Here is a 24,012-nt window from a genome sequence, read left to right as displayed (position 1 = left end):
GTTAATCGTATACTTTATAGGCAAACATACGTATATATTCTAGGGACCCGTTACCTCCGTCGTTTATACGGACTATAAGCCTATTACTAGCTTTATTAACGCTTAAGCAGATAGGATCTACGCACGCTAGTAAGACACCCTTCGATAGCACAATATCCGTATCGAGTATATCGAGGGCTCTCGTAACGTAGCGGTAGATGCGCTCTCTCGTACGATCTTCGAAGACGACAATAAATAGGACCTTAACGCTAAGACTATCGAACTAAGGAAGGAGTTAGACGCATATAATAATAATAACTTGTAGATATAGAAAGATAGCAAAGGAGGCTTTAACGAGACGTTAAATAAACTTTTCGGCGGAGGGGAGAGATACGAGAAATATATGCTTAGCAGCATCGAATTAGCAAGCAAGAACAATACTACGTACGAGGAGGTCGATACTAATAATATACGAGTTGTCGTAACCTGTAGGACCTGCAACACTCGTATTAAAGGCGACAAATGCGACACCTACGGCAACGCTATTAATCGACAACTAGGACCTATATATTTCTAGCAACTATAGCCTTATAGCTTCCTTTCTTAATAGTATATCCTTAGTAATAACATCGAATACGAGGGCCTTACATTTAATACTGCTAAACAGTTTATAATAGTGCGGAAAGCGGAAATTTATCGTAACTTCGAGACCGCCGCTAAGATTATAAATACCGACAATCCTACTAAACAGAAGCTACTCGGCCGCATAGTACGTAGTTTACGCTAACAACCGAGGCTATAGAACGAGTAGAGGGAAGACATTACTAAGCAAGGCAACTACCTAAAGTTTAAAGCAAACCCGATGCTACTAGAATCTCTTCTTAGTACTAGTAATCGTAAACTAGTTAAGGCCTTACCGACTAATCGAATATAGGGAATTAGCTTTAAAGGATATAAGGCTAACAGGATGAGAGAATATTAGGGTTTGAACTTGCTTAGCAAAGCGCTTATATATATAAGGGATCGACTAAAGAAGGAATAGGAGGAGGAAATAGTAATAGTACCGACCGGTAGCATTAGTACCGAAGAACTACTACTATAGATACCCTTTAGCGAACCTAAGCGACTAACCGAGGAAACAACGATAAAGGTGCCTATCCTAGACTGCCTAGAGATCGGACACGAGATCCTCTATATATATAAGAGTAGCGACCCGAGCTAAATATACTATAATCTTTACTACGATTACTCTTGTTACAAAGTACCGAATGTTATACCGGGGAAGCTATTAGATAAGGACTTAGCGCTTACTAAGCAATAGTACGGCGACATTGTGAGATATTACAAATATTAGCAGATCCCTTAAATCTAGACTAAGGCCGTCTATAGGAGCTTTAAGACTATTGCCGCTAGCTATCGATATAATATAGTAATAGGCATCCTATAGAGATACATTGTTACGGATCGGATTAACAAGCGACGAATCCTAGTACTATACTTGTTACTATACGAGATTGTGCTATTGCTATAGAAGCTACACGATAAAGCAGGACACTTTAATAAGCGTATCGTTTACTAGAAGCTTATTAACCGAGTGTTCTAGCTAGGTATATATAGCGATATTATTAAATACGTTAGAGGCTGCTTCTATTGCGCTCTTTAGAGACTAGCTAACCTAACATACCTATATAAGGTCTTCTATGCTCTGTACCCTAGTAAAGTCGTCGAGATTGATCTAATAGGACCGTTTCCGCCTAAGCGTACTAGAGTTAGTAAGAAGCTGTATCGATATTTGCTTATAGTCGCTAATATCTTCTTACGCTTCGGCGAAGTAAAGCCATTAGAGGATAAGGAGACCGAGACTATATATATAGTACTAGATAAGGTCTTTAATGCTTCTACGGACCCTATAGTAGCATTCTATAACCCCGGCACTAAGTTTGTAATAGTAATAGAGCACCTTTAGTAGGATAGAGGCATCTACGCAATGCTAGGGCCTATAGGAAGTAAGCGACTTACTAGCTCCGTAGAAATATTAAACCGAGTTATTCGTCGATTACTTAAGCGCAACAACAATAGTTACCTAATAGACCTAAATAGACACCCGATTAAGCAACTTAGCGGCTAGGTTATAGATGCTATTAAGGCAGTAAGGCATGCTAATTATAGGCATATCGAGGGCATCGGATATTTACCTATAGAGATTAAGTTAGGCCTCCGACCGGAAGAGCTTAGCGACAAGGCCGATCTCTATCCTTCCGTACGACGATAGGAATTAATTAACGTATTAGAAGGCGTTAAAGAAGCTAATATAGCAATAGTTGATTTAATTAACAATAAGCCCGAAATCGACGTTAACGCTACTACTACGAGTTAATAGCTAAAGGTGCTATATACTAGCCTCTTTAATATACTAGAATACCTTACAACCCGGTATCGCGTGCACTCGGAAGTGCGCCGCCGTAGCAAGGCAGCATTAGCTAAGCGTATTAGGCGTCTTTATCGGTTTATAAACACACATCCTATAATTAGGCCTAGTAATCTTGTCCTTCTTAAGAATTAGTTAATCCGTTAAAAGAGTTAGCAACTACCCTAGACTAGCCTCTTCCGTATTAAACAATTAAGCGATAATATAGACAATGCCTTCGAGCTATAGACTATTAATAGAACTAAGTTACTATAGGGCCTACATTATCGTAAGCATTTGTAGAAGTTTACGCCTAGAAGTAGACATCTAGCAAAATAGCAGATCGATATACTAGAAGGGCTTCCGTAGCCGCGTATACTGTACCTAAAGAAGGCTATAAGGAAGGTAGAAGTATATTACCGATTCAACCTACGCAATAATACTTAGTAACTAACGATCGAGCGATACCCCCGACACCTCCGCAATAGTTACCTATTACCTATATCGACCGACTTTCCTAGCGTACGACTTTACGCGCTCTACAACTTATTACCTACACTCGCTTACTAAGCATTAATACAAGAGCATAGACATATAGGTTAACTTAGAGTTATAGTTAGAGATACAGATTAGACATAGTAACTAGCATATTACTAGCGTAAGAGACTAATTTGTATAATACCCTAGGGACTAATTAGTATATAAACAATCTTCTTTTATATAATCTACCGTTATAACGGGTAGGATATTAGACAAGGCAATAGCGACACTATATCGCAGGCTCTGCGACTTGTAGTTAGGGGAGTAGTTAGAGAGTTAGAGCCTAAGGCATCGACAAAGCGGACTTAGCATGCTACGAGAGCCCCCTTCCGTACTTAGAACTTCTACCTCCCTACGTATCTATCGAATACACAGTTGCTATTACACTTCCACTACTAGCTTATATTAGTGTAATGCTATATATACTAGCTTATAAGCCTTGTAACTGCGTAATGCTATATATGCTAGCTTTGTATATAGTACTACTGCTAAGTAAACTAATAGTGCTATTATTATAGTACCTAGTAATAAAGTAGCCGCTCTATTAGCTATATAAGCGACTATTGTTATTGTTGCTAGTACTAGTAGTATTACTAAGTAGCCTATCGTTGTTATTACTTATATAATGCTGCCTACTAGCGGCTATAGTAAGCTTATTATCTCGCTCGCTCTTCTTCCGCTTATAGTCGTTATTGTTTATAAGTACGTAGGTGTTTAACCTCTCGGCGGAGCGTATCTAGCTTAGAAGGTAGCTCTAGAGCTACTAGAAGTAAAGACTCGATATACAGATTATAGTACTCGAAGCTACTTAGATAGTAAGTAGAGCTACAAGTACGATTAGCCTTCTAGTAAGGGCACTATTAAGTACGGTATTAGCTCTTTATATACTTACAGTACTCGGCAACTATCGTACGAAGCTATATAAGAGACACGCCTAGCTCTAAGGTAAAGTCTACGGTCCTTACTATCGCTATCTTCTGCTTCTTAGCTACTATAGTATAGTTTAAATCGTCGAGTTCTCGAGCTGTTACTATACGCTTAGTTAAATACAACGTTACTCCGCTAGTAAGAGGTTTACGGTTGCTATATACTACTTATAGCTCTCGGAGCCGTACTAGCAGTCGATTAACCTCCTACTTCCGTACTAGTAAGAAGTCGATAAACTAGTAGACGTAGAAGTAATATAGCAATAGTAGAGCGCGCTTTCTACCTATTTCTATTAGCTTTATTATCTCGTAAAGGCACGGATAGCTATAGGTCTTCGTTAGGTAATCGTTATAGCGGTACTATAGATAGGAGCAAGAATAAGCCGAGTACTTTATCTTATTGCCGTTATCGTCCGTTGTAGTGTTTAGAAGGGTAATAGCGCGCTCGTAGACCTTATAAACCTCGAGAAGGCAGTAGTTGCTAATAATACGAGAGATACTCGCAAAGAAGGGCTCTACTAATAGCTTATAGTAGCGCTTTAGGTTGTTAGCTAACTAGACTCTACGGCGGTCGTATCCTTAGTGCTACTAGTTAAGAAGCGACTTAAAGAGTAAGTAGATATCGTATCGGCTACTATAGTTAAGCTACTATTTAATCCGACCGTAGTATACTTCTATACGAGATATAACCTTCTCGCCGAAGTAAAGGACTTAGTTAGTCTAGTAGTAGACGATCTTCTCCTTATGTTTCTACTAGTTATTATATAGATATTACTTAAATTAGGGATATACGTTATCTAGTTTGCTAACGTTGCTATTAAACTCCTCTTCTAACTAACTTCTTATAGTATATATAAACAACTATAAGAACTTATTAGTACTTAGACTATTAGTCTATAAGCTATTAGCCTTAATCTATACAAAGTCGCCTCGTTCTTTCTAAACACGAGTAAGAATATCCTATTATAGGTACTAGTTATATATAATAACAAGCGCTTTAGGAATAACCTTCTTAACGGCGTAGATAAGCGCTTCTTCTCGATCCGTACTTATAACGTAAGGTATTAGATAACCGGCTTCTTCGAGACCTTTCCGTAGTAACTATAATAGCCGGATAAAGTCCTTCTTATTAGGCTTCGGTCTAATTAGACTAACGCCGAGCTTAATAGTATTATTTATCGGTCTAGTAGCGACAATATCTAGTAGCTCGAGGTTATATAGATTAGTAGAATACGTAGTATCGAGAACGAGTATATAAGGCGTATTCTTAAAGGCTAAGAGCGATATAGGATAGAGGGCAACTATAGACTTAATTAAGCTATTACTATTAGATTAAATGTCGTAGAAGATACTATTCTTATCTAGCAAGTCGATAGTCCGCTAAGCCTAGTTATACTCCCTTCGAGTATTAATACTACGTCCCTAGGCGAGGTTCTTTATATTGTATAGCCGTAATAGAACGCTACGGCCGCGGAAGTATACTATAATCTTAGACGTAGCTATTCGAGACTGCTAAAGCCGCTTTAACTCCTCGAGAAACTAAGTCGTACGAGAGTGTTATCGGTAAGTCGCTAGTACTATAATATTATTAGGTCCGTAGTTATAGCGATAGTAATCTCGGTCGCTAGAGTAACGAATTTCCTACTAACCTTCTAGTTATAGAGGGTCGATTATAATAGCGTAGAAGTAGAATTTATATTCTATTTTCTTCGAGTATAACTTCGACTTGCCTTTATTCTAGGTCCTTTTATCTAGTTAGCTAAAGCAGCTATATATATAGTAGTATCTATATTTAGCGCTGTTCTTATTCTTCCTTAGCTTCTACTCCTTAAACTTGTATCCGTATTACGCGCTAAATTCGTAGATATAGCGCTCGAGTGCCTATTTTAAAAGAAAGTCGTTTTCTCGTAGTATTAGACCTCGAGGTCGCTCTACTAATACTACCTTTAAGAATAGCGCCTTCTATAGCCGCGGCGATACCGACGCGTACGATAATAGATACTCTAGCCTTATATACGGCGCGTCGACTAATCGACTATATATACGACCTCTTAGTACTTCTACTACCTGTTCTGTCTCTTCTATTACTAAATCTACTACCTCTGCCTCCGATTCTACTACCTCTGCCTCCGATTCTACTACCTCCGCTACTACTACCTCCGCTACTACTACCTCTACTACTACTATCTCTATAGCGCCGCCGGCGGTAGCGGCGATACTATCGTTAGTAAGAAAGTTATCGATATAAGCCTCGTATAATAGAGATTTAGCTATTTTCGATAGTTACTAGGCAATCTACTACAAAAGTAGGAAGAAATACGAATTATACGAATATAGACTCGAAGGCGCGACTTCCTAGGTAGCGCGCCTACGCGCCTATTAATAATACTAACTAGGAATAGAAACAGCCTATATTAGGCGGAAAGAGTACGTAATTTGATACAGAGGCGATTCTACAGTGGTGCTAGTATAGGGATATGCTAGGGCTCGGGCGGGTAGCTAGGGCTCGGGGAATCCTCGAGGGTTGGCACTGCGCAAGACCAGCGATAAGGATGAGCTTCGTCGCAATATTCTATGGCAGGTGCGGTCAATGGCTGGCTTGCAAAATGGTGCGTAGTGGTGACATCCTGGGGTGTAGAGCGGACGATGTTCGTAGCATGAGCCGATGTAGACGATAGCAGTGAGTGGTAGTGGTAGTAGGGAGGAGCACTCTGATCGACATTTTGGGTGGCCATCAGCCATGCACCAGGATGGCCAGCTGATGTCGGGCGCAAGGTTCGCTGAGCCAAGGCCGACGCCAAACCGCCGAGAATCGATCGATCGGTTGAGTGCAGTGAGAGAGAGTTCTCCGGAGAGCGACAGACGGCGACGGTGACGGTGACGCAGCAATCGCCTTCCCGCACTGCGCACTGCGCACTGCGCACTGCTCCTGACACTCCCTCCCTTCGAATCACAGTACAAAGAGAGCTACGCCACTGCCCGCCCTCTGCTCGCAGCCCGCCATCATCGTCCTCCTGGAGATACACACAAAGAAAGCCGCCAACCGATCTGCACCAGCACACCGAAAGCCTAAATTCTAGAATCGAAGGCAAAGGATACTATGGCCGGCGGTACGTACGTCGTGACTCCGCTGTCACCACTCCATCTTTTCCCCAGGCGAAATGCTGCCCTCGCCCACACCTTCCCACCACATTGATGGCCTCGGTGCCTGCAGCATGGCCAACTGCCACGCGAGTCACACTGCCTGCTGCTGCTGCTGCTGCTGCCCGCTTACGTCGGCCTCCGTCATTGTCGCGCACAACAACACCACCTCTCCCTGCTGCTGCCCGAAACCTTCACCGCACTGCACCCAAGCGCACTCCCTTTTACATACGAGATGGTACTTGCACACTGCGACCGACCCCCCCAAAACATTCATCTTGCACACTCCTTCGAAAAGCCGAAACTAACCATGTGACCTTGCTCCCACAGAAGACGCATACCACCACTGCCTCGACTGCAACAAAAAATGGGCCCAAGAAGTCCAACAAAAAGAACCAAACTTCTTCCCCACCCAAGCCAAAGGCCAAGCTCCTCCCATCCTCTGGCTAGGCTGTGCCGACTCGCGAGTCCCCGAAACCACAATCCTGAACTGCAAGCCCGGCGATGTCTTCACCCACCGTAACATCGCCAACATCATCAACCCAACCGACATCTCCCTCCGCTCCATCGTCCAATTCTCCGTCTTCCACCTCAAAGTAAAATACATCGTCGTCTGCGGCCACACCCAATGCGGAGGCGTCGCAGCCTCCCTCGCGAATTCCAAATTAGACATCTTGGACATTTGGCTCGAGCCTCTTCGCACGCTTCGAGAAAAGTATGCCGACGAGTTGGAGGCTATGGACGAGAAGGAGAGGGGTTTGTTTCTGGCCAAGAAGAACGTCCAGAATGGCGTGGAACATCTCAAGAGGTTCCCTGTCGTTATTGATGCGATGAGGGAGAGGGGTTTGGAGGTGCATGGGTGTATTTATCATTTGGAGAAGGGCGAGTTGGAGGAGATTGATGAGCCTGAGGATGAGAAGGTTGCCGATAAGAGGGTGAGGGTTTTTGAGAGGAAGTAGCGTGTCGGCTTCTTTCATGAGTGATGATCGGTCCTGGGCAGTTGCATGTGCTATGTTGAGCATTTAGTAGCAGGGTATGTATGCATGGATGGGTGGGTGGCACTGAACCTGTGTGTGGAGAGTTGCTCTTTCGATAGATTGAGATATGATCGCTGAAACGCAGTAGCATTATTACCATGATGCCCATACCACCACATCCATCCTAAAATTCAACCTCCAGCCTGCGCCCGTGCTCTCGGATCATTCTCCGCCCACCCCATCTTCTCCCGATCATCATCACACAACCTCGCAAACTCCAACAACAACCGAAAGACATACACACTCATATCCTCTTTCCTCAACACCTTCTCCGCCCAACTCTTCCCCTCCAAAGCAATCTCCCTCGCCACATCATCATGCCCTTCCAACCCCATCTTCTGATTCCCCACAAAAAACTCCATAATCCCATAGATATCGATAAAAGTATTATCCATGGGCACGAAATGTTTCCACGGAATGAGGCGGGAATCGTGCCATTCTTGATAAATGGTGGCTTTGAGGGGGAGAGAGGTACTGCGAAGGAAGCCTCGGTAACGGCCCGAGAAGGAGTTTCCGTCGATGTCCGGGAGGTATTTGTGGGAGTATTGTTGTTTCATCGGCATGGCTTTTTCCACGAGGAAGTAGGGGTCGGTGTAGGGGCAGGTGGGGAGGTCGTTGTTGGCTGGGAAGCAGAGGAGGTGGACCACGGCTGCGTCGGACCATTCTTGGACCCAGTCGCTGAAGGCTGTGGGTGGGGCGGAGGGCTGCTGGACGGCGAGGTCGTAGGTGTTGTTGGCTGGGAGGACGAAGTTGAGGGGTTTTTGGTCCGGGTGTTGTTCGTATCGTTTTATGTTGGTTGCGTTGATCATGGAGACGAAGCGGTGTCGTTGGAAGCGTGTCCAGTTCTCGGCTTTGTTTCTGCCTCCGCTCGCTGAGCCTCGCCAGATGAGTCGGTCTTTTTTCTCTTTCCATACACCGCCGTGGTCGTCGCCCCCGGAGTAGAAGGGGTCGTTGGTCCAGTACATGGCCGGTGGCAGCAGGATCTCGTTGTTCATGGGAAGTTTGGATCCGCCGAACATGGGGAAGAATTTCCGGGAGTTCGAGATTGAGATGGGTTCTACGAAAGTGCCGTGTAGTCCTTGGAGGGAAGGATGCTCGCACGGGTCTTGAGTAAACGTCCAATTCTGTACGTATCCGTGGAAGGTGTTCTTTGGAAAATCTGTCGATAGGGGCGGAGGTCGTGTGAAATCCGTCTCGATATACGCCTTTCGAGCGGGGCTGTCTGGTGGACATCCTACTACCGCCATTGACCAGTATGGACCCTCACCAGCAAAGGCAGCATCAAACTTAGGCGGCGCATGTTTGTCCAAGTCTCGTAGATTTCCAAAGGTTGTCTTAAGCTCCGACGAAGGCACGATCTTCCTGCTTGCTATTGACTTGGCCATGTAACCATCAATCTCCTCAAACGGCACCACTATCCGGCTTTCATCCATGACATTGATTGGTAGATCAACATCTGGTAGCCAAGGTGCTACACTCTGCACCATGTCTCTCCACAGCTCTATCCATTCCCGCCTCTCTATATCTGTCCTCCCTGTCGCGTTGCCATGCCTGACCGATATCCGATGTATGAAGTCGTTCGCCTGTTCACGGATCTGCTTAGCCGGAACGCCCCAGAAAGCATTCAAGTCATCGTATATGCGGTCGAAGAAGTCCTCCACTATGATGGCTGAATTGTTCTTGGAGTACTCAAACCACACATGGAACAGCGGAGGTGGTTGTCTTCCGCGGCGCTTGCGATACGCTTCTGCAGCACTGTGCACATCCTTCGTCTCCTTGGCCAAGATGGCCTTGTACTCCTCATCGGCCTCGCGCGTGAGCTGATCGATTGGATGGTTGCGCTTGGGTGGAAGCTTGATCGTGGGTGTCGTGGAGCTGGGATTGGACACGTGTGGTACGCCGATGTGCCTGGGCAGACGGTATGAAGTGGGCACCAAGAACCATGCGATTCCGATGAGCACGGCTACTGCAATGGCAAGCTGGACGAGACGGCTGTGAATGGAGGCGGCGGAGATGAGCATGGCGGAGGAGGACGCAATACCTAGGGCCCTCTCTCTACGACGGATGATCTGGCTCTCGTGGTGCTCTGCGACGGCGCATGGCTCGAGACGGTCGGGTGGTACCGGTCTGGTCTCGAATTGATTGATTCTTGTAGCGACGTTACGCGGAGCCCAGCCAGTCTTGTGTCCCCATCACCCCATGGATCTCACTGAATAATTTTTGTAGGACATCCATGGTTCGTCCTCGGCCTCGGATCTGCTGCCGAACCCTCTTGCTTCACAACCTCGCGTCGCTTTCACGCTGCTCTCAACATCTCTTCGCATACATCCCACATCGAAACAGCTATGCACAAAGCAATACTTTTCCGACCGCCAATGCTCTTCAACACATGTCGAGAATGAGCTCAGCAACTCGGGAAGCCTGAGAACTGCCTGCGGGCATACGAGGAAACGAGATCACAAGACATTGAGAGAGCGCATTGAAGAGGACTTTGGCATCTCTATCGCTGCGACGACGGTCCAGAAAGGAATGGTCTTGTCGCTCATCCGCAATCGTGGCCTTGCATCCCCGGTAGGCCTGCTCCGAATCCAACTGCTTGGTATTTCGGAATTGGTCAGCCATAATGGAAGAATGTCCTCCTTTGCGCGAAGCATGCCCTGCGCATCGTTGAGCATGCATCTGACCCGGGAGAAAGGGCAGTGTGCGTGACAAAGACTGCTTGTCTGAGATGCCCAGGATCGCATTGTCTGCCCAGGAATAGTGTCTTACCATCTTGATACAAAGAAGTGCTTGCGTACTGAAATGAGCTCGCACTGCCAGTTTGGATTTCCGCAACAACAGCAAATTTCCCATTCTTCTCTTGCAAATCGCATACGAGCTGGTCTCGCAATGTCTCGAAACAACCAATACGACTCTATCGGCGCAAGGAACCATCCTCTACACAGGTCGAGCATCCTGAATCCTGCGCCGTCTTCAAAACGACAAGCCTCATTGACGTCTATGGACGACGTCAAATTTATGGAGCATGTACCTGCAAAGGATGACAAAAAGCTCAGGTCAGAATCATGCAAGCCATCGACACTTCGATTTGCACGCAAGCCAAAGCAAGCATTGAGCGTCTCATCTCAAGATTCGTCCATCGTAAGGCCAGCCACAGTGCATGCGATTACTGGCACAATCGACGAGTTTCTGGACGATGTTAAATGCAATGGATATGTCCTGCCCTCTACGCAATCCGACATTGGCCGGCGCCTGTCTCGGCTTGAAGATCGAGAACACATCCTTTCGCCCATCAGTGAGACTCCAGAGTCGTATCCTGGCGGTTTCCAGCCAATGACACTAACCTATAGTCTACCAAAGGTCAACAGCGCTACAAAACCATCACTATCAGAGCCACCAAAGGCTTTGTCGGTGCAACGAAAGCAATCGCCAAGCGCGGTCTGGTCGAAGCTTGGCTCACGAGCCTATCACTTCATCGGCGAAGACAGGTTTGTGCACAAATAGCTGCTCTCCTCAGCTTCAAGGTAGGCAAAAACAACTTTGAGTATCATCACAGGCACCTTTCCAATCTCACTTTTCTTTTACTTTGATGTTTGCATGTGCTAATGGCAAACCCTTTCCTCACTTTTAGCAAACGCCGCAACATGCTATAGGTCGACCGCCGCTCACTTCCTTCACATGATGAATGCACGGTTCACTATGATTTGTTCTCACATGTATACGTTCTGCCGCTATGGTATACTCTCTTCCATTTGTCTTGCCACTTTCTTTTACATTCATCACCACCACAACATCTTCCGGCCAACATCGCTTCGCCTTCTAAAAAACATACACATACTAGCCTTCCTGCAACGCCTTCGACACTCGGCCCTTGAGCTTCGACCTTGCATTTTTTCCAATTCACAGCATCCGACTCCGTCACAATGGAGATCGTTACCGCGACTGAATGGACTGCTATCGCGACTAGCACAGTATACTCGCCGCGGCTTCCTACAACACCGCCCGCCTTCACTCCTGTATTACCATCTCATGCTACTTCAGCCACAAATATCAACGTGCCAATGTCTGGAGCCGCCATCACAGTTACGGCATCGGTTCCAACAGCAATTGAGACAGTACACATGCCGGCAAGCGAGACTGCAAGCATTCTATCTAGCTCTTCGGTCGCTATGGGTCCTACGCAGTCAAGTTCTAGTCCAACTACTGCGAATCCCGCCACTCCCTCGGACTCACTCGCCGAAGAAGGTTCCACGCTCAATAGCCTGAGTGGTGGTGCGATCGCTGCGATCATTGCCTCTGTCTTTGGTGCTTTTATCATCTTCTTCATCGCGCTGGTGCTGTGGCGTCGATTTGGGAAGAAGCGCCAAAGCAAGGAGCAGGAGGAGGGAATAGAGCTCGGTACAATCCACCGTGCTCAAGGACCAACCCCGTCAGACCAGAGCAAGTCTAAGGCGTCGAACTTCTCTCAGCGACCTTACGAGCCCGAAATCGAAGGTAAGAAATCTTCTCCTCCTACAGCAGAATCAAACTAACATTGCGCAGAACACCCCTCCCCACTGCTCCCATCGCCAACACCTTTCGACTACACTAGCAACAAGACCGTCCAGCGCGTCCATTCGGATCCCGTTTGGGATGACAGCATGGGCAACCCTTACGCCCTAAAAGGTCTTCCATCGACACCTCCCGTCCCACTCCGCCACCCATCCCGGCCCCAAGGTTTCGGAGCGACGGTGATCCCAAGAAGTCCTGGTCCAGTGCGACCTGCCGATCAAGGATTCGACTTCGGTCTGACTAGGAAGAAGGATGATGGATTCGAAGAAGCACCAAGGAGGGATGCAGGAGAGACGGAGAGAGACATGGGCGAGGCAGAGAGAAACGGAGTCCGTCCAGGAAGATGGTCGGCTGCATCCTCTATGTATTCGCAGGAGAGTGTTCGTGGGAGCGAGGTCGGGACTTGGAATTTTTGAATCCATGTACATGTATTGGGAAGAAACATGCCGTTGATTATGACTTTTCATTCCTACATTTATGCCTGTGGTCTCCGGGTCGCTATTGATTCTAGGTTTTCGTGCTCCATGTCTGAGCTTCCTAGTTATATCAAAGACGAGGAGATGATGAGGTGTGAGATACACGAGATTTTAATTTCTTTGATATGGTGCAGACGACGGGTTTGGAGTCTGCTGAGCCATGATGCTATGAAAGAGAAATGTAGAGTGAGCTGGACCTTGGCTTATACTTCTTAAATCATGATTAGGTTCTCCTTGAGTGAGCCCTGTACAATAGTTTCACAGGCGTTACGAGGATGTTAGCTACGAAATTTTGGTTCAGAGCTAAGGTAATCGATCGACATTGAGTGAAGTGACACAGCTCTCACTTCCTTCTCCTTACTGAGCACGTATCACACTTTTCATATCCATCAGCTGATCGCTATCAACCTCGTTCAAACGAAAAGGCAAGCCTTCCTCCTTTACTGTATATGTCGTCTCTGTCGATATCCCAAAACCGAGCCTCTCGAATTTCAACTGGCTCTCTTTCGTGATGTTTCTCTGTAGGAGCGGTTGGCTATTTGAGGATATTCAGGACAAGTTTGCCAGATCCGCGCTCCTTTCGGTGGAGTGCACGCAGAGTCTGGCGCTGGTAGGGAGTAGTGCGACATTGATTGGAAGGATTGAAATTTGAAGCGATGTGCCCCGAATATGAAGGACGCGTGAAGAGAAGCTATTGCTAACCTCGTGGGCTCTCTCGCTTGCCAGTGTTGATGCTGTTCGTGCGTTTGTTGGTCTTGTTTAGTGAGATGATGAGATCCTGCAAGAGGAGAACAGCTATTGTGTAGACGGGAGAGCTCAGGTGACGGTGCTTCTCAGCAAGCGGGTCCATGTAATCACCGCGGTGAGGCATATCATCACGAGTTCGCCATCCCACAGCAACGCATGCCTCTGCAAAGCTATTGGCTATTGTAAGCTCGCCATTGTCGAACAACAATGCACGAGGGCTGTCTTCCTGAATAGCTCTCATTGTAACCTCACCATTGTCCTCTTCCATTCATAACATTGTCCCATTCACCGCATTAGCCTTCACCAGGCTTTCTTTGTGCACTAGAAGAAAGTGTTAATAAAATCCACTTCCACACACACGAAAGTATTTCCTTTCGCACAGCATAGAAGACTTACACGAACAAATTGCTCTGGAAGCAATCAATCCCGAGAGAAAATCTTCTACACAAGACCACATCACCAGAATGTCATCATCAGACGACGAAACCTTCACTACCCTGCGCACCACATCCACGCGCTCGCACACCACCACCGTCATGCCTACAGCAACCACCATGACCACCTCAGTCTACCCCTACCCATCACAAGCCAAAGCTTCCCTCGAGACCTCCGCCGCAAGCAACAGCAACACCACGAAGTTAGAGCAGAAACTAGATTGGTACAAAACGTATCATCGCAACTCCGCAATCGCTTTCTCCGTCCTCGCAATCCTGATCGTCGCTTTCATCGCTTTCAAAATCTGGAGGTTTATTCGTCATCGGAAGAAGAATGCTATTAATCGTGTTGATGATGCTACGGGCGGGAAACTTGAGAGGACTTGGTATGGGAGAGGGGCGAAGAAGGTTGTTGGGCGTATGATCTAGGCAGCCGAAGGATTGTGAGAAGCGTTACCTATTTGTGGCGCTGGTTAGTATACAGTAAGTCCAATGAACAGCTTTTGAGGCCGTTTCGATGTTTCCATTTTCATTTTGCTTTTCAAGATTTTGAATTCTGTCTGGCGCCCGTACTGTAGTTTTGATGGGACCGCGTTTCTTCGTATATTAGCTTGCCTGTTTTGCCGATGCGCTTGCAGGAGAACCTTTGCTGCAATGCCAAAGGCGATATTCTCGACCGGAGCTTGGACATGTCAGCCCCGTAGCGAGTTGATGTTGTGTGTCTCTGATATTGGTCTGCATTGCCTGGTCGAGTTTAGATGGATACCGAAGAGTGGCATTTCTCTGACCCTTAGTACGTCTCGATGATGTGACCATGAAGTGGCCACTGTGAAAGATCCGGTTGTGCCGCCCGAGACATAAGGTTCTCAGGCATTCAAACGACAGCGACAAGACTCTTGCGACTCGCGGGATGATGCGTGGTGACTCCATAGCCTGATTACCGGGAGCAGATAAGAAGGCCTTTAGCTGCTTGCTTCGCCCTATAGCCTAAGCTCGAACGGCCCTGAGCAAATGGAAATCCTTGAAGCTTCACCTTGTTCAATTTATCTGCTTTCCATGCTCCTGTAGTGAGGTTCCTCTAGATGGCACTGTTGCCTCTGGTCCATTCTCGACAGCAACGCGATCACCTTGTCGTCACCTTTCTTTGTTCGGCTCAGCGAAATCTAGGTTCGCGAGCGACCTGGTTCGGAGTTTTGGCTTTTACTCTGCAAGGAACGATCGATACGCAGCGAATCACAGTCCCTTGCAATGCATGGCGACACGACTTTGCAGCTCGGTTTCGTTTTCATGCTGCCATGCGAATGTCAGGCAGCGGGATACGAGCCTCTGCTTGAGTCGAGGTGGCAGTCGTGTCACCCAGAATCCTGGACCGCCGGAGGAGCCACGCCACGCTGCCACGTTGTACAGTAAGATGTAGGCGTATGCTTGGCCTCTAAGAACGAGGTGAAGTCGCCGGACAGGAGACGGTGTTTATTCTTTGCCCGTTAGCCGTCCAGCGACGGCAGAACAAAGGAGCCGCAATGCACGCTACTGCACGGGGTGCCGTGTTGGAGAAATGGTGACGAGTTGGCGTAGCTCTGCCGCAGCAGGATTGCCAGATGTGTTTGTAATCGATTCTGTGCCTCGTCATGCCTTGTTGTGGTCGTATTGAGGAACTTGCCAACGCAGCATGAAACGTAGGAACACAGAGAATGCATAGAATTGTCAAATAGGAAAAAAGGTGAGCTTTGTCTAGGACAGGGCGATAAGAATAGGTGGGCCGATAGGAGAAAGACCAGTCGGCAGCTGACACTGGTCCTTGCTCTTTCAAGCCATCACATCGATTTGTTGGAAATCAACCACGGACCTACTACCGAGCAACTCCAGGAGCACAGAATTGGTTATAGTTACTGATAGCCGTGATTCCATTCTCACACTACCATGCTATCTATCTCTCCTCTACTTTCTGCAGTGTCGCGTAGAGCGATAGGAGAGCTATTGTCGCTTATCGAGCGTGAGCTAATGTAGTCGTCACCACTGCGCGGGACTGCAATACCGACCTTGCTATCGGTACCAGGTGGTGTGTGTCTGGCGCTCGATCTATTTCGCGGGGATCTGGAAAACGTAGAAACGCAAGGACCAGTGGAGAGCGGCCAGAGGTCAGCAAACACACGTGGGACTACTACATCATGGATACCAGCGAAGCAGCTTTCGAGGCCGGTGTCGAGCTGGACTCCGAGGCACTTGCGCGCGAACAACAACAGGCGAAACAGAAGAAGGCGCAAGAGGCAGCAAAGCTTGCGACACCTGGTATCAAGGTGAATCAAGTGTCAGAACAAGAACTCGCAAGCGAACGATCTCCACTTTTACCGCGATCGCCGGCGTCGAACGATGGAGAAGGAGAAGGAGAAGAGGAGGAGGAGGAGGAAGAGAGGCGGCCGTCGTGGCCGGGGAGCATAGAATTCGCACATTTGCCTTGGTACAGGCGACCATCGATATGGTGGGTTCTATGCCCATTCTTCATCATGGCTTGCGCATTTGGTGGCATCATTGCGCCGAAGATGAATTTGATCTTGGATTTGGTGTGTCGAGAATACATTGCGGAGCGATCGATGGTGCCTGGATTTGCCATGGCTCCGGTCGATTTCAACGGTGGCGACAATGACCAGTGCGCCATACCTGAGGTGTCCGCGAGGACGTCGATGTTTTACTTGTGGGGCTCCGTCATTGCTGGAGTGTTGTCTGCTATCAGCGCTCCGAAGCTGGGCGCACTCTCGGATCGCTATGGACGCAAGCCGATTCTTATCGCTACGAGTCTTGGAACGATCTGCGGCGAGATCATCACCATCTGTGCGGCAACTTTCCCGACCAAGTTCCCAGTCTGGGTGCTGCTTGCCAGCTATGCTCTGGATGGACTGACTGGATCCTTCATGCTGGCCATGTCCATCGCGAATGCCTATGCCACCGACTGCACGCCGCCGAATGTACGGGGCGTCGCATTTGGATATTTTCACGGATGCTTGTTTACCGGCCTCGCACTTGGACCTATCGTTGCAGGTTACATCGTGAAGTGGACAGGCAAGATTGCAATCATATTTTGGGTTATGGCTGGTGTGCACGTCGGCTTTGTCTTGTTCATTGGACTGGCAGTGCCGGAATCTTTGTCGAAGAAACGACAACAGCTGGCACGGGAGAAGCATGAGGACCTCATGTCGCAGCGTGATCCGAATTCAGACTGGATCAATCAACTGCGTTCGCTGAACCTGCTTGAACCTCTCCGCATTCTTCGACCCAAGGGTCCTGGAAGCAGTCGAGCTCTCCGACGAAATCTTCTGGTGCTCTCGGCTGTCGACACCATCGTCTTTGGAGTTGGAATGGGCAGCATTGCTGTCGGGATCATATACGTGCGCCAGCAATTCGGATGGGAAACATTTGAATCTGGCAAATACATGACGATTGTCAACAGCAGTCGAGTGATTTGTCTGCTGGTCGTCCTGCCATTGCTCACTCGCCTGGTGCGTGGGAAGGCTGATCAGCTACGAAGCAAGAACACGGGGTGCGACAACTTCGACTTGTTCATTCTTCGATTTGCCATCTTCTTTGATGTGTTGGGATATCTTGGCTATACACTTGCTAGGTCTGGTCCAGTATTCATTCTTTCTGGAGTCATCGCTTCGGTTGGTGGCATTGGATCGCCAACCCTACAATCGGCACTCACGAAACACGTGCCTCCCGATCGTACTGGACAACTGCTCGGGGCCATTGGACTACTGCATTCTCTCGCGAGAGTCGTAGCGCCCGCAGTCTTCAGCGCCATCTTCGCCGCCACCGTAGGCAAATTTAACCAGACGGTGTTTGTGTGTTTGTGCGCCACGTTTTTCTGCGCTTTCATCGTGAGCTGGTTCATCAAGCCTGGAAGTAAGTCCACGTTTCTACTATATACGACTGCTATAGCAATGCTAATCTATCTGCAGTCTTCTACGACGAAGACAAGGCGGAGCACGAGGAGGAGGAAGAGGAGCAGGAAGCACGTCGATACAGAAATAAATTGGCCATCGTAGACGCGGTTGCTGACGTGGGCCGTCAGATTCGAGATTTGGTCTCACGGCGGCGATAACACATTGCCTTGTGCGCTCAGAGTGTATCAGGAGGAGCGGGAGGCGCGTCGCCTGGACAGGAACATTTTTTTTTCTTGCATCGAACAGCATTTACGGTGGGCGTTTTGAGGGTTGTGATACCACACGCATGTATGCGATATGCGATATATGTATGAGCAGACAAGCGGCCACGCGGGCCATTTCTACCAGCAGCATGATGAATGCACGACTGAGACGCAGAAATGTGATATGGCCATCAGCATCCCGTGTCAGTAGCCTCTCACACGAGCTTCCGCAGTCGCGGGCGCGCTTTCCTCTGCTTAGACCTGTTTCACGTTTCCTGCGGCAGGCTGACGAGCCAATGGGAAGGCGGGCGGCTTTCCTTGCGAGAGATTCTCGAGAAGGAGAACTGGGCGTGGGCCCCTGAGTCCTGCCGGTGGATGAAGAGCCGCCATGCTGCAAGGAGTCGGGCAGACAGAGAGGAGCGCTGACGACCGCACGCACGCAGCAGCACAGTATATGTATACTGCTGGTGAGGATTGGCTGGTCTATATAATGGGTGAAGCAAAGCAAGACGACGCTGCGGACGGCCTGCCCTGCCTGCCTCGAGTCAGCTTCAACGGCGACGAGGTGAAACGGGCTACAGCTTGAAGAGGCTAGCTTGTCCGGACCCTTGTATCCTCCATCTGGCTTCCACTGCGCTGCAGCGAGGGAGTCGGTCGAGCGACAATTCTTACCACCGCCGACTAAGTTACTACTGCTGGCGTCTGGCATGCTGTGGTGGCCGTAACCTTCACAGGACCCCTCCACCGCACCGCTGCCACCGCACCGCACCGCTCGCCTTTTCCACTTCTCCAGAGCCCGCAATCGCTGCGGCTCTGTCTATTGCTGTCGCCGTTCCGCCACGCCACGCCACGCCACGCCTACGCATCTTACCTCACCTCCGCTCCCCATCTCCACGACTCGAGACGCTCCTGAGAGGCCCACCCCGACCTATATCGCTGCCACATCGAAACACATCGAGTCTCAGCGCCAACCCGTCACAGTCCAGCGAGGCCGGGCGCCTGCCGCCCTGTATCACAAAGCCATTGCTTCCTTGGATCTGCTGAGACAGGAGACTCGCTGTTCCGCTTCGCACGCGAGCACCCCTTCTCTGCACCACCTCACCCACCGCCCTCCACTGTGCGATAAGATTTTGGTGGTGCCCGCCGCCGTCGCAGCAGCACGACACGACACGATAGCCTCCGCACCCGCTGCTGTTCCTGTGCTGTGCACGCTGGCCGCTCTGTGACAGGATCACATCACATGGTAAGCTGGACTTGACACGGGCACTGCATCAACTCATATCGCATTGCACCGCATACCTACCCATCAACTGCTCGCCCGGCATTTGACCACCTCTCCTCGTGCGAGCCGCGCCTCGACGGACCTCCGACCAAAGTCGCTGTCGCTTGTACATTGAGACTGTTGCACAGTCCACCCACACTCCTTTAGTCAAGGCAATCCTCCGGCACTGCCTTCTTACTACGAAACCCTCTCCCCAACTCTAATTGATAATGGCTCCCTCGAACCGCCCAGACTATCACCTGAACCTCGAGGGCTTGCCTCAACTCAATATGAATCAGTCGAGGTCTGCCAACACGTCGCAGGCCAACTCGCCCATTGAGCAGCCTGCAGGGTCAGGCCTCCGCTATCCGCTGGGCAATGGTCGTGCTGGAGCTGGCTCCCCGTCCAAGGAATACGGCAGTCGTCTCTTCCCCAAGCGGTACGGCATCTACATATCAAAACCAAAACATACGTTGCTTGAGCATTGGAGCTAACTTGGCAGCAGCGCACGTGAGATCCAGCAGCAAGAAGGTCTGACGCCGCAAATTTGGGGACCACCCACGACTGGCAGTGGACACTCCACACCACTACGAGAAACTATTCCAGAGTCGCCCGGCAGCGACAGCTTCCCTGACTTCGACGCTGGCCAAGCTACTGGCGGCAGTCCGAACAACTCCGCATCCTCATCCTTGCGAAGAACTCGAGCGGGCACTGTACCATCGCGCTTCCCTGTCATGTCTTCTCTTAATGGCTCGCAGTCTTCGCTTGTACCCAAGTCCGGCCAGCAGACGCCGTCCAGCGCGACATACACCGGCGCGAGCTCGCCTGCCAAGGGTGACACCACCGCCGGCGCCCGTGGCCCGCCAGCAAGCAATGCAGCGTTACTGTCACGCTTGAGAGCTGGCTCCATGCCGCAGCGTACGAGCCTGCTCAACACGAGCCCGTTTGGCAGCTCTCTGTTTGCGAGCAATTGGTTGGCAGGTCGAGAGCGTGCGAGCACATTGCAGAGCATAAGATCCTCCGATGCACCATCCTCGCCAAATGGATCTCCTGCCGATGGCGATGTGAGGACGTTGGACTATCTCGGCCTAGTTGATACACCACAATCTGGCAGGAGTAGTCTCACTCACGACATGCTCATGGGTCAACAGCGAGCGAATGGCGTCACAATTGCCGATCTCGCAGCACTCAACGCTTACAACAACCGCAATACCGCGAACCGCTTTAGATCATACTCGGTGAACGCAAAAGAGAAGTACGCAGATGGTGATGAGGATGAGTTGGATCAATATGAGCAGCTGCAGCAACAGCTGTACAGCGGCACCATGACCCCGACGTCGGAAGCCGCTGCTGCCCAAGCTGCGGCCATTCACGAGGCCGTCAGACAACACAATCTTGAAGTGCAGGCATTTGCCAACTACGCAAGCCAAACGAGACCAAGAGCTCGCACTGCCGGCGTTCTCGATTCGCCATCATCACGCGCCATGCGTAGCTACATGCCCACGCCATCACGCTTGGACAACAGCATCACCGCAGCGGATCTGCAGAGCAATGACGGCTCGGAGTTTAGTGGTCTTGCGGCCGCTGTCCATAACATGAACCTAAATAAGAAGCAGTCCTACGAATGCGGGCTGGAGGCCAACCTGGAGACACCAACCAGAGCGCTATGGTTGGGCAACATTCCTTCTTCAACGACGGTGTCGTCGCTGAACGTGATATTCAGCCAGTATGGCCCCATCGAGTTCGCCAGAGTGCTAACGCACAAGAGCTGTGGCTTCGTGAACTTTGAGAATATTCAAAGCGCCATTGCGGCCAAGGCTCAGTGCAACGGCAAGGAGATCTTCCCTGGATGCGGACCCATCAGGATTGGATTCGCGAAAGAGCAGAGTGCATCGAACACCCCAGGAGCGAATGGCGCGTACCCCTCTCCAAGCCCAGATCCATTCGTCTCGAAGAATCGTATCGATAGCTCGCTCGGGGGAGGTAACACATCCGGCAACATCAATGCTGAGACTGCTGCTGCCGCTCTGATCACCCCGAACTTGCTCGACATGCGTGAAGAGATCTACAACATTGTGGGCGACTTTGGTGCAACTGAGGAGGACCGGAGCCGAATTGCTGAAAGTCTTAAAGAGGCGATGAGCTTCGATTACTACGTTCCCGAGATGCCGCCAATTCAGGAGCCAAGCCACAGCCGCATGCACGACGCTCCTCGTCTGCGTGAGATCAGGAAACGCATCGACAATAATTCGTGCAGTCCGATGGAGATCGAGAACATCGCCATGGATATGCTGCCAGAAATCTCCGAGCTGTCATCGGACTACCTTGGCAACACAGTCGTTCAGAAGTTGTTCGAGCACTGCGCAGAGGAGACCAAAGAAGCTATGCTCACGGAGATTGCACCTCATCTGGCCGAAATTGGTGTACACAAGAACGGTACCTGGGCTGCGCAGAAGATCATTGATGTGGCACGCACACCCTCTCAGATGCAGATGATTGTGAATGCACTCAAGCCCCATGGTGTCAATCTGTTCTTGGACCAGTATGGCAACTATGTCATGCAATGCTGCTTGCGTTTCCAGGCACCGCTCAATAACTTCATTTTCGAGACGATGCTGAACAGGCTGTGGGATGTCGCTCAAGGCCGTTTCGGTGCTCGCGCCATGCGTGCCTGCTTGGAAAGCCACTTTGCTACGAATGACCAGAAGCGTCTGATGGCAGCTGCCATTGCACTCCACAGCGTGCAACTGGCAACCAACTCGAACGGCGCTCTCCTCCTCACCTGGTTCCTCGACACGTGCACCTTCCCCCGACGCCGATCCGTCCTAGCGCCAAGACTCATCCCGCATCTCGTTCACCTCTGCACGCACAAGGTCGCGTACCTCACCGTACTGAAGATTATCAACCAACGCAACGAGGCAGATGCTCGCGACAACATATTGCAGGCCCTCTTCTTTGAAGACCAAACTCTCACGGACATCATCTCTGACCAAGCCTGCGGAGCTACTTTCGTTTTCAAGGTTCTCACAACCCCATTCCTTGACGAGAGCATCCGACCACAATGCCTCGAGAATGTACGCAATGTGCTCGTAAAGCTCAAGGCAGCACCATCACAAGGCTATAAGCGTCTCATGGACGAGGTGGGCATGCCGACTCGACACGGCGGTACACCAGTCAGCCATGATGGCCGCTCCAGCTCAAAGAATAGGCAAATGAATGGTCATCTGCCACATCTCGACACCGCTCAGAACGGTTTTGGTCGATCACCTTACTCAAATGCTCAGCAACAGATGATGGATCAGGGCATCGGTCCCGACCCACAGCGAACCGTCAGCATGGACTCCAACAGCTTTGATCCGTACGTGCAGCAGTACACTCATAGTCCCGCCATGTCTAACGCTGGTATTAGCCCGATCAACCCTCTCCAGTATCAACAAGCAATACTTGCGCAAGGAGGACTTGCCAGGACTCCAGCATTTTATGGTAGCCCAGCTGGCATGACTCCATACGGCGCGGCATCACCAGCTCCGCAACTGGTCGATCCATACAGGCAGAACATGAGTGGCTCGCCAATGATGCCGCCTGGCATTGGAATGCAGACAGGTTATGGGCAGCAGGCATTCGCCAATCCTATGCTTGGCGTCAACGGTGGCCTTAATGGTTACGGATATCAAATGCCGCAGCAATTCTTCCCGCAGGGCCAGGTACAGCAAATGGGCGGCAACCGCAGGGGCAGAGTAAGTGCCATTGATCAACAAAGACGAGCCTTAGGACTCGACTAATGCTCACAGCAGCGTTGAGATCTGACTCTCATGCATGACGGCCGCGACACAAAAATCATTATTCTACACTCACAGTAACGACCACTTGACACTTCCACCACATATTGTCTGACTTAGGCCACGCTTGCAACAGGCCACGACCGCCGACACTTCACATGGGTCGGACCTTCTTTGTTAGCATTTGGAGCGGAGTTTTGTTCGACATGAAACTGGCGCTTACAGGTGGTTTGCGCATTTGCACCTGGAGGAGCTATAGAGCACAACCCGTTCTGATCAAAAAGGGATTTCGGAGAACGATGTTGGCTTCGTTGGCCACATCCTACGCACGACCATGTTCAGCCTTGTCACATGAGCATGTGCTTCTTGGACATTCTTCTGCAAGCGCTTCCCAGCGTTTCTTGCTCTCAAGTGTCGCTCTGCACGGCACTTTGACGATTCACCCTGTATCTTTATCACCATTTTGATGTGTGTGTGTGAAAAGAGTAGGCAAAGGAGGAGTTTGTAACGGCGCTGGGACAGGAAAGATGGGCGGATTGAAAGAGATCTTGTGTGAGAGGGCGAAAATTGATGGACTTTTGACTGAGGGTTCA

At 49.5% G+C, this 24,012-nt stretch overlaps 6 protein-coding genes across 6 annotated transcripts; 5 read left to right on the top strand and 1 right to left on the bottom strand.

The window, feature by feature from the left end:
- Nucleotides 1–6,748: 6,748 nt before the first annotated feature.
- MYCFIDRAFT_182234 (uncharacterized protein) lies at nucleotides 6,749–8,176 on the top strand. The gene is made up of 2 exons (XM_007926480.1): nucleotides 6,749–6,962; nucleotides 7,324–8,176. Exons 1-2 carry the CDS (start codon nucleotides 6,953–6,955, stop codon nucleotides 7,950–7,952), a joined length of 639 nt encoding a protein of 212 aa, XP_007924671.1. The 5' UTR covers nucleotides 6,749–6,952; the 3' UTR covers nucleotides 7,953–8,176.
- MYCFIDRAFT_202868 (glycosyltransferase family 90 protein) lies at nucleotides 8,162–10,051 on the bottom strand (the record flags this gene model as incomplete). Its single annotated transcript, XM_007926479.1, has 2 exons — nucleotides 8,162–9,871; nucleotides 9,929–10,051. The coding sequence occupies 2 exons, from the start codon at nucleotides 10,049–10,051 to the stop codon at nucleotides 8,162–8,164; spliced, it is 1,833 nt and encodes a 610-aa protein (XP_007924670.1).
- Nucleotides 10,052–10,919: 868 nt separating this feature from the next.
- MYCFIDRAFT_195210 (uncharacterized protein) lies at nucleotides 10,920–12,997 on the top strand (the record flags this gene model as incomplete). Its single annotated transcript, XM_007926478.1, has 3 exons — nucleotides 10,920–11,518; nucleotides 11,998–12,428; nucleotides 12,573–12,997. 3 exons carry the CDS (start codon nucleotides 10,920–10,922, stop codon nucleotides 12,995–12,997), a joined length of 1,455 nt encoding a protein of 484 aa, XP_007924669.1.
- Nucleotides 12,998–14,358: 1,361 nt separating this feature from the next.
- MYCFIDRAFT_195209 (uncharacterized protein) lies at nucleotides 14,359–14,667 on the top strand (the record flags this gene model as incomplete). The annotated part of the gene is made up of 1 exon (XM_007926477.1): nucleotides 14,359–14,667. The coding sequence occupies one exon, from the start codon at nucleotides 14,359–14,361 to the stop codon at nucleotides 14,665–14,667; it is 309 nt and encodes a 102-aa protein (XP_007924668.1).
- A 1,797-nt stretch (nucleotides 14,668–16,464) lies between these two features.
- On the top strand, nucleotides 16,465–18,621 carry MYCFIDRAFT_162893 (uncharacterized protein). The gene is made up of 2 exons (XM_007926476.1): nucleotides 16,465–18,135; nucleotides 18,199–18,621. Exons 1-2 carry the CDS (start codon nucleotides 16,743–16,745, stop codon nucleotides 18,276–18,278), a joined length of 1,473 nt encoding a protein of 490 aa, XP_007924667.1. The 5' UTR covers nucleotides 16,465–16,742; the 3' UTR covers nucleotides 18,279–18,621.
- Nucleotides 18,622–19,870: 1,249 nt separating this feature from the next.
- MYCFIDRAFT_114365 (uncharacterized protein) lies at nucleotides 19,871–23,263 on the top strand (the record flags this gene model as incomplete). Its single annotated transcript, XM_007926475.1, has 2 exons — nucleotides 19,871–20,079; nucleotides 20,146–23,263. Coding segments are annotated over 2 exons (3,327 nt in total), but the record flags the coding sequence as incomplete, so codon positions are not given.
- Nucleotides 23,264–24,012: the final 749 nt, after the last annotated feature.

This window comes from Pseudocercospora fijiensis (assembly GCF_000340215.1).
Source record: "Pseudocercospora fijiensis CIRAD86 unplaced genomic scaffold MYCFIscaffold_3, whole genome shotgun sequence".
Classification (NCBI taxonomy): domain Eukaryota; kingdom Fungi; phylum Ascomycota; class Dothideomycetes; order Mycosphaerellales; family Mycosphaerellaceae; genus Pseudocercospora; species Pseudocercospora fijiensis.
Note: the sequence above shows the minus strand (reverse complement) of the source record. Positions and strands in the feature narration are given on the sequence as shown.

What these genes read in the sequence shown, in the direction of transcription:
- MYCFIDRAFT_162893 (XM_007926476.1), top strand. Translation starts at nt 16,743, where the DNA reads ATGGCTTGCGCATTTGGTGGCATCATTGCGCCGAAGATGAATTTGATC. An exon ending in CTGGTTCATCAAGCCTGGAA is followed by an intron (nt 18,136 to 18,198) that starts GTAAGTCCACGT and finishes TGCAGTCTTCTA; the next exon opens with CGACGAAGACAAGGCGGAGC.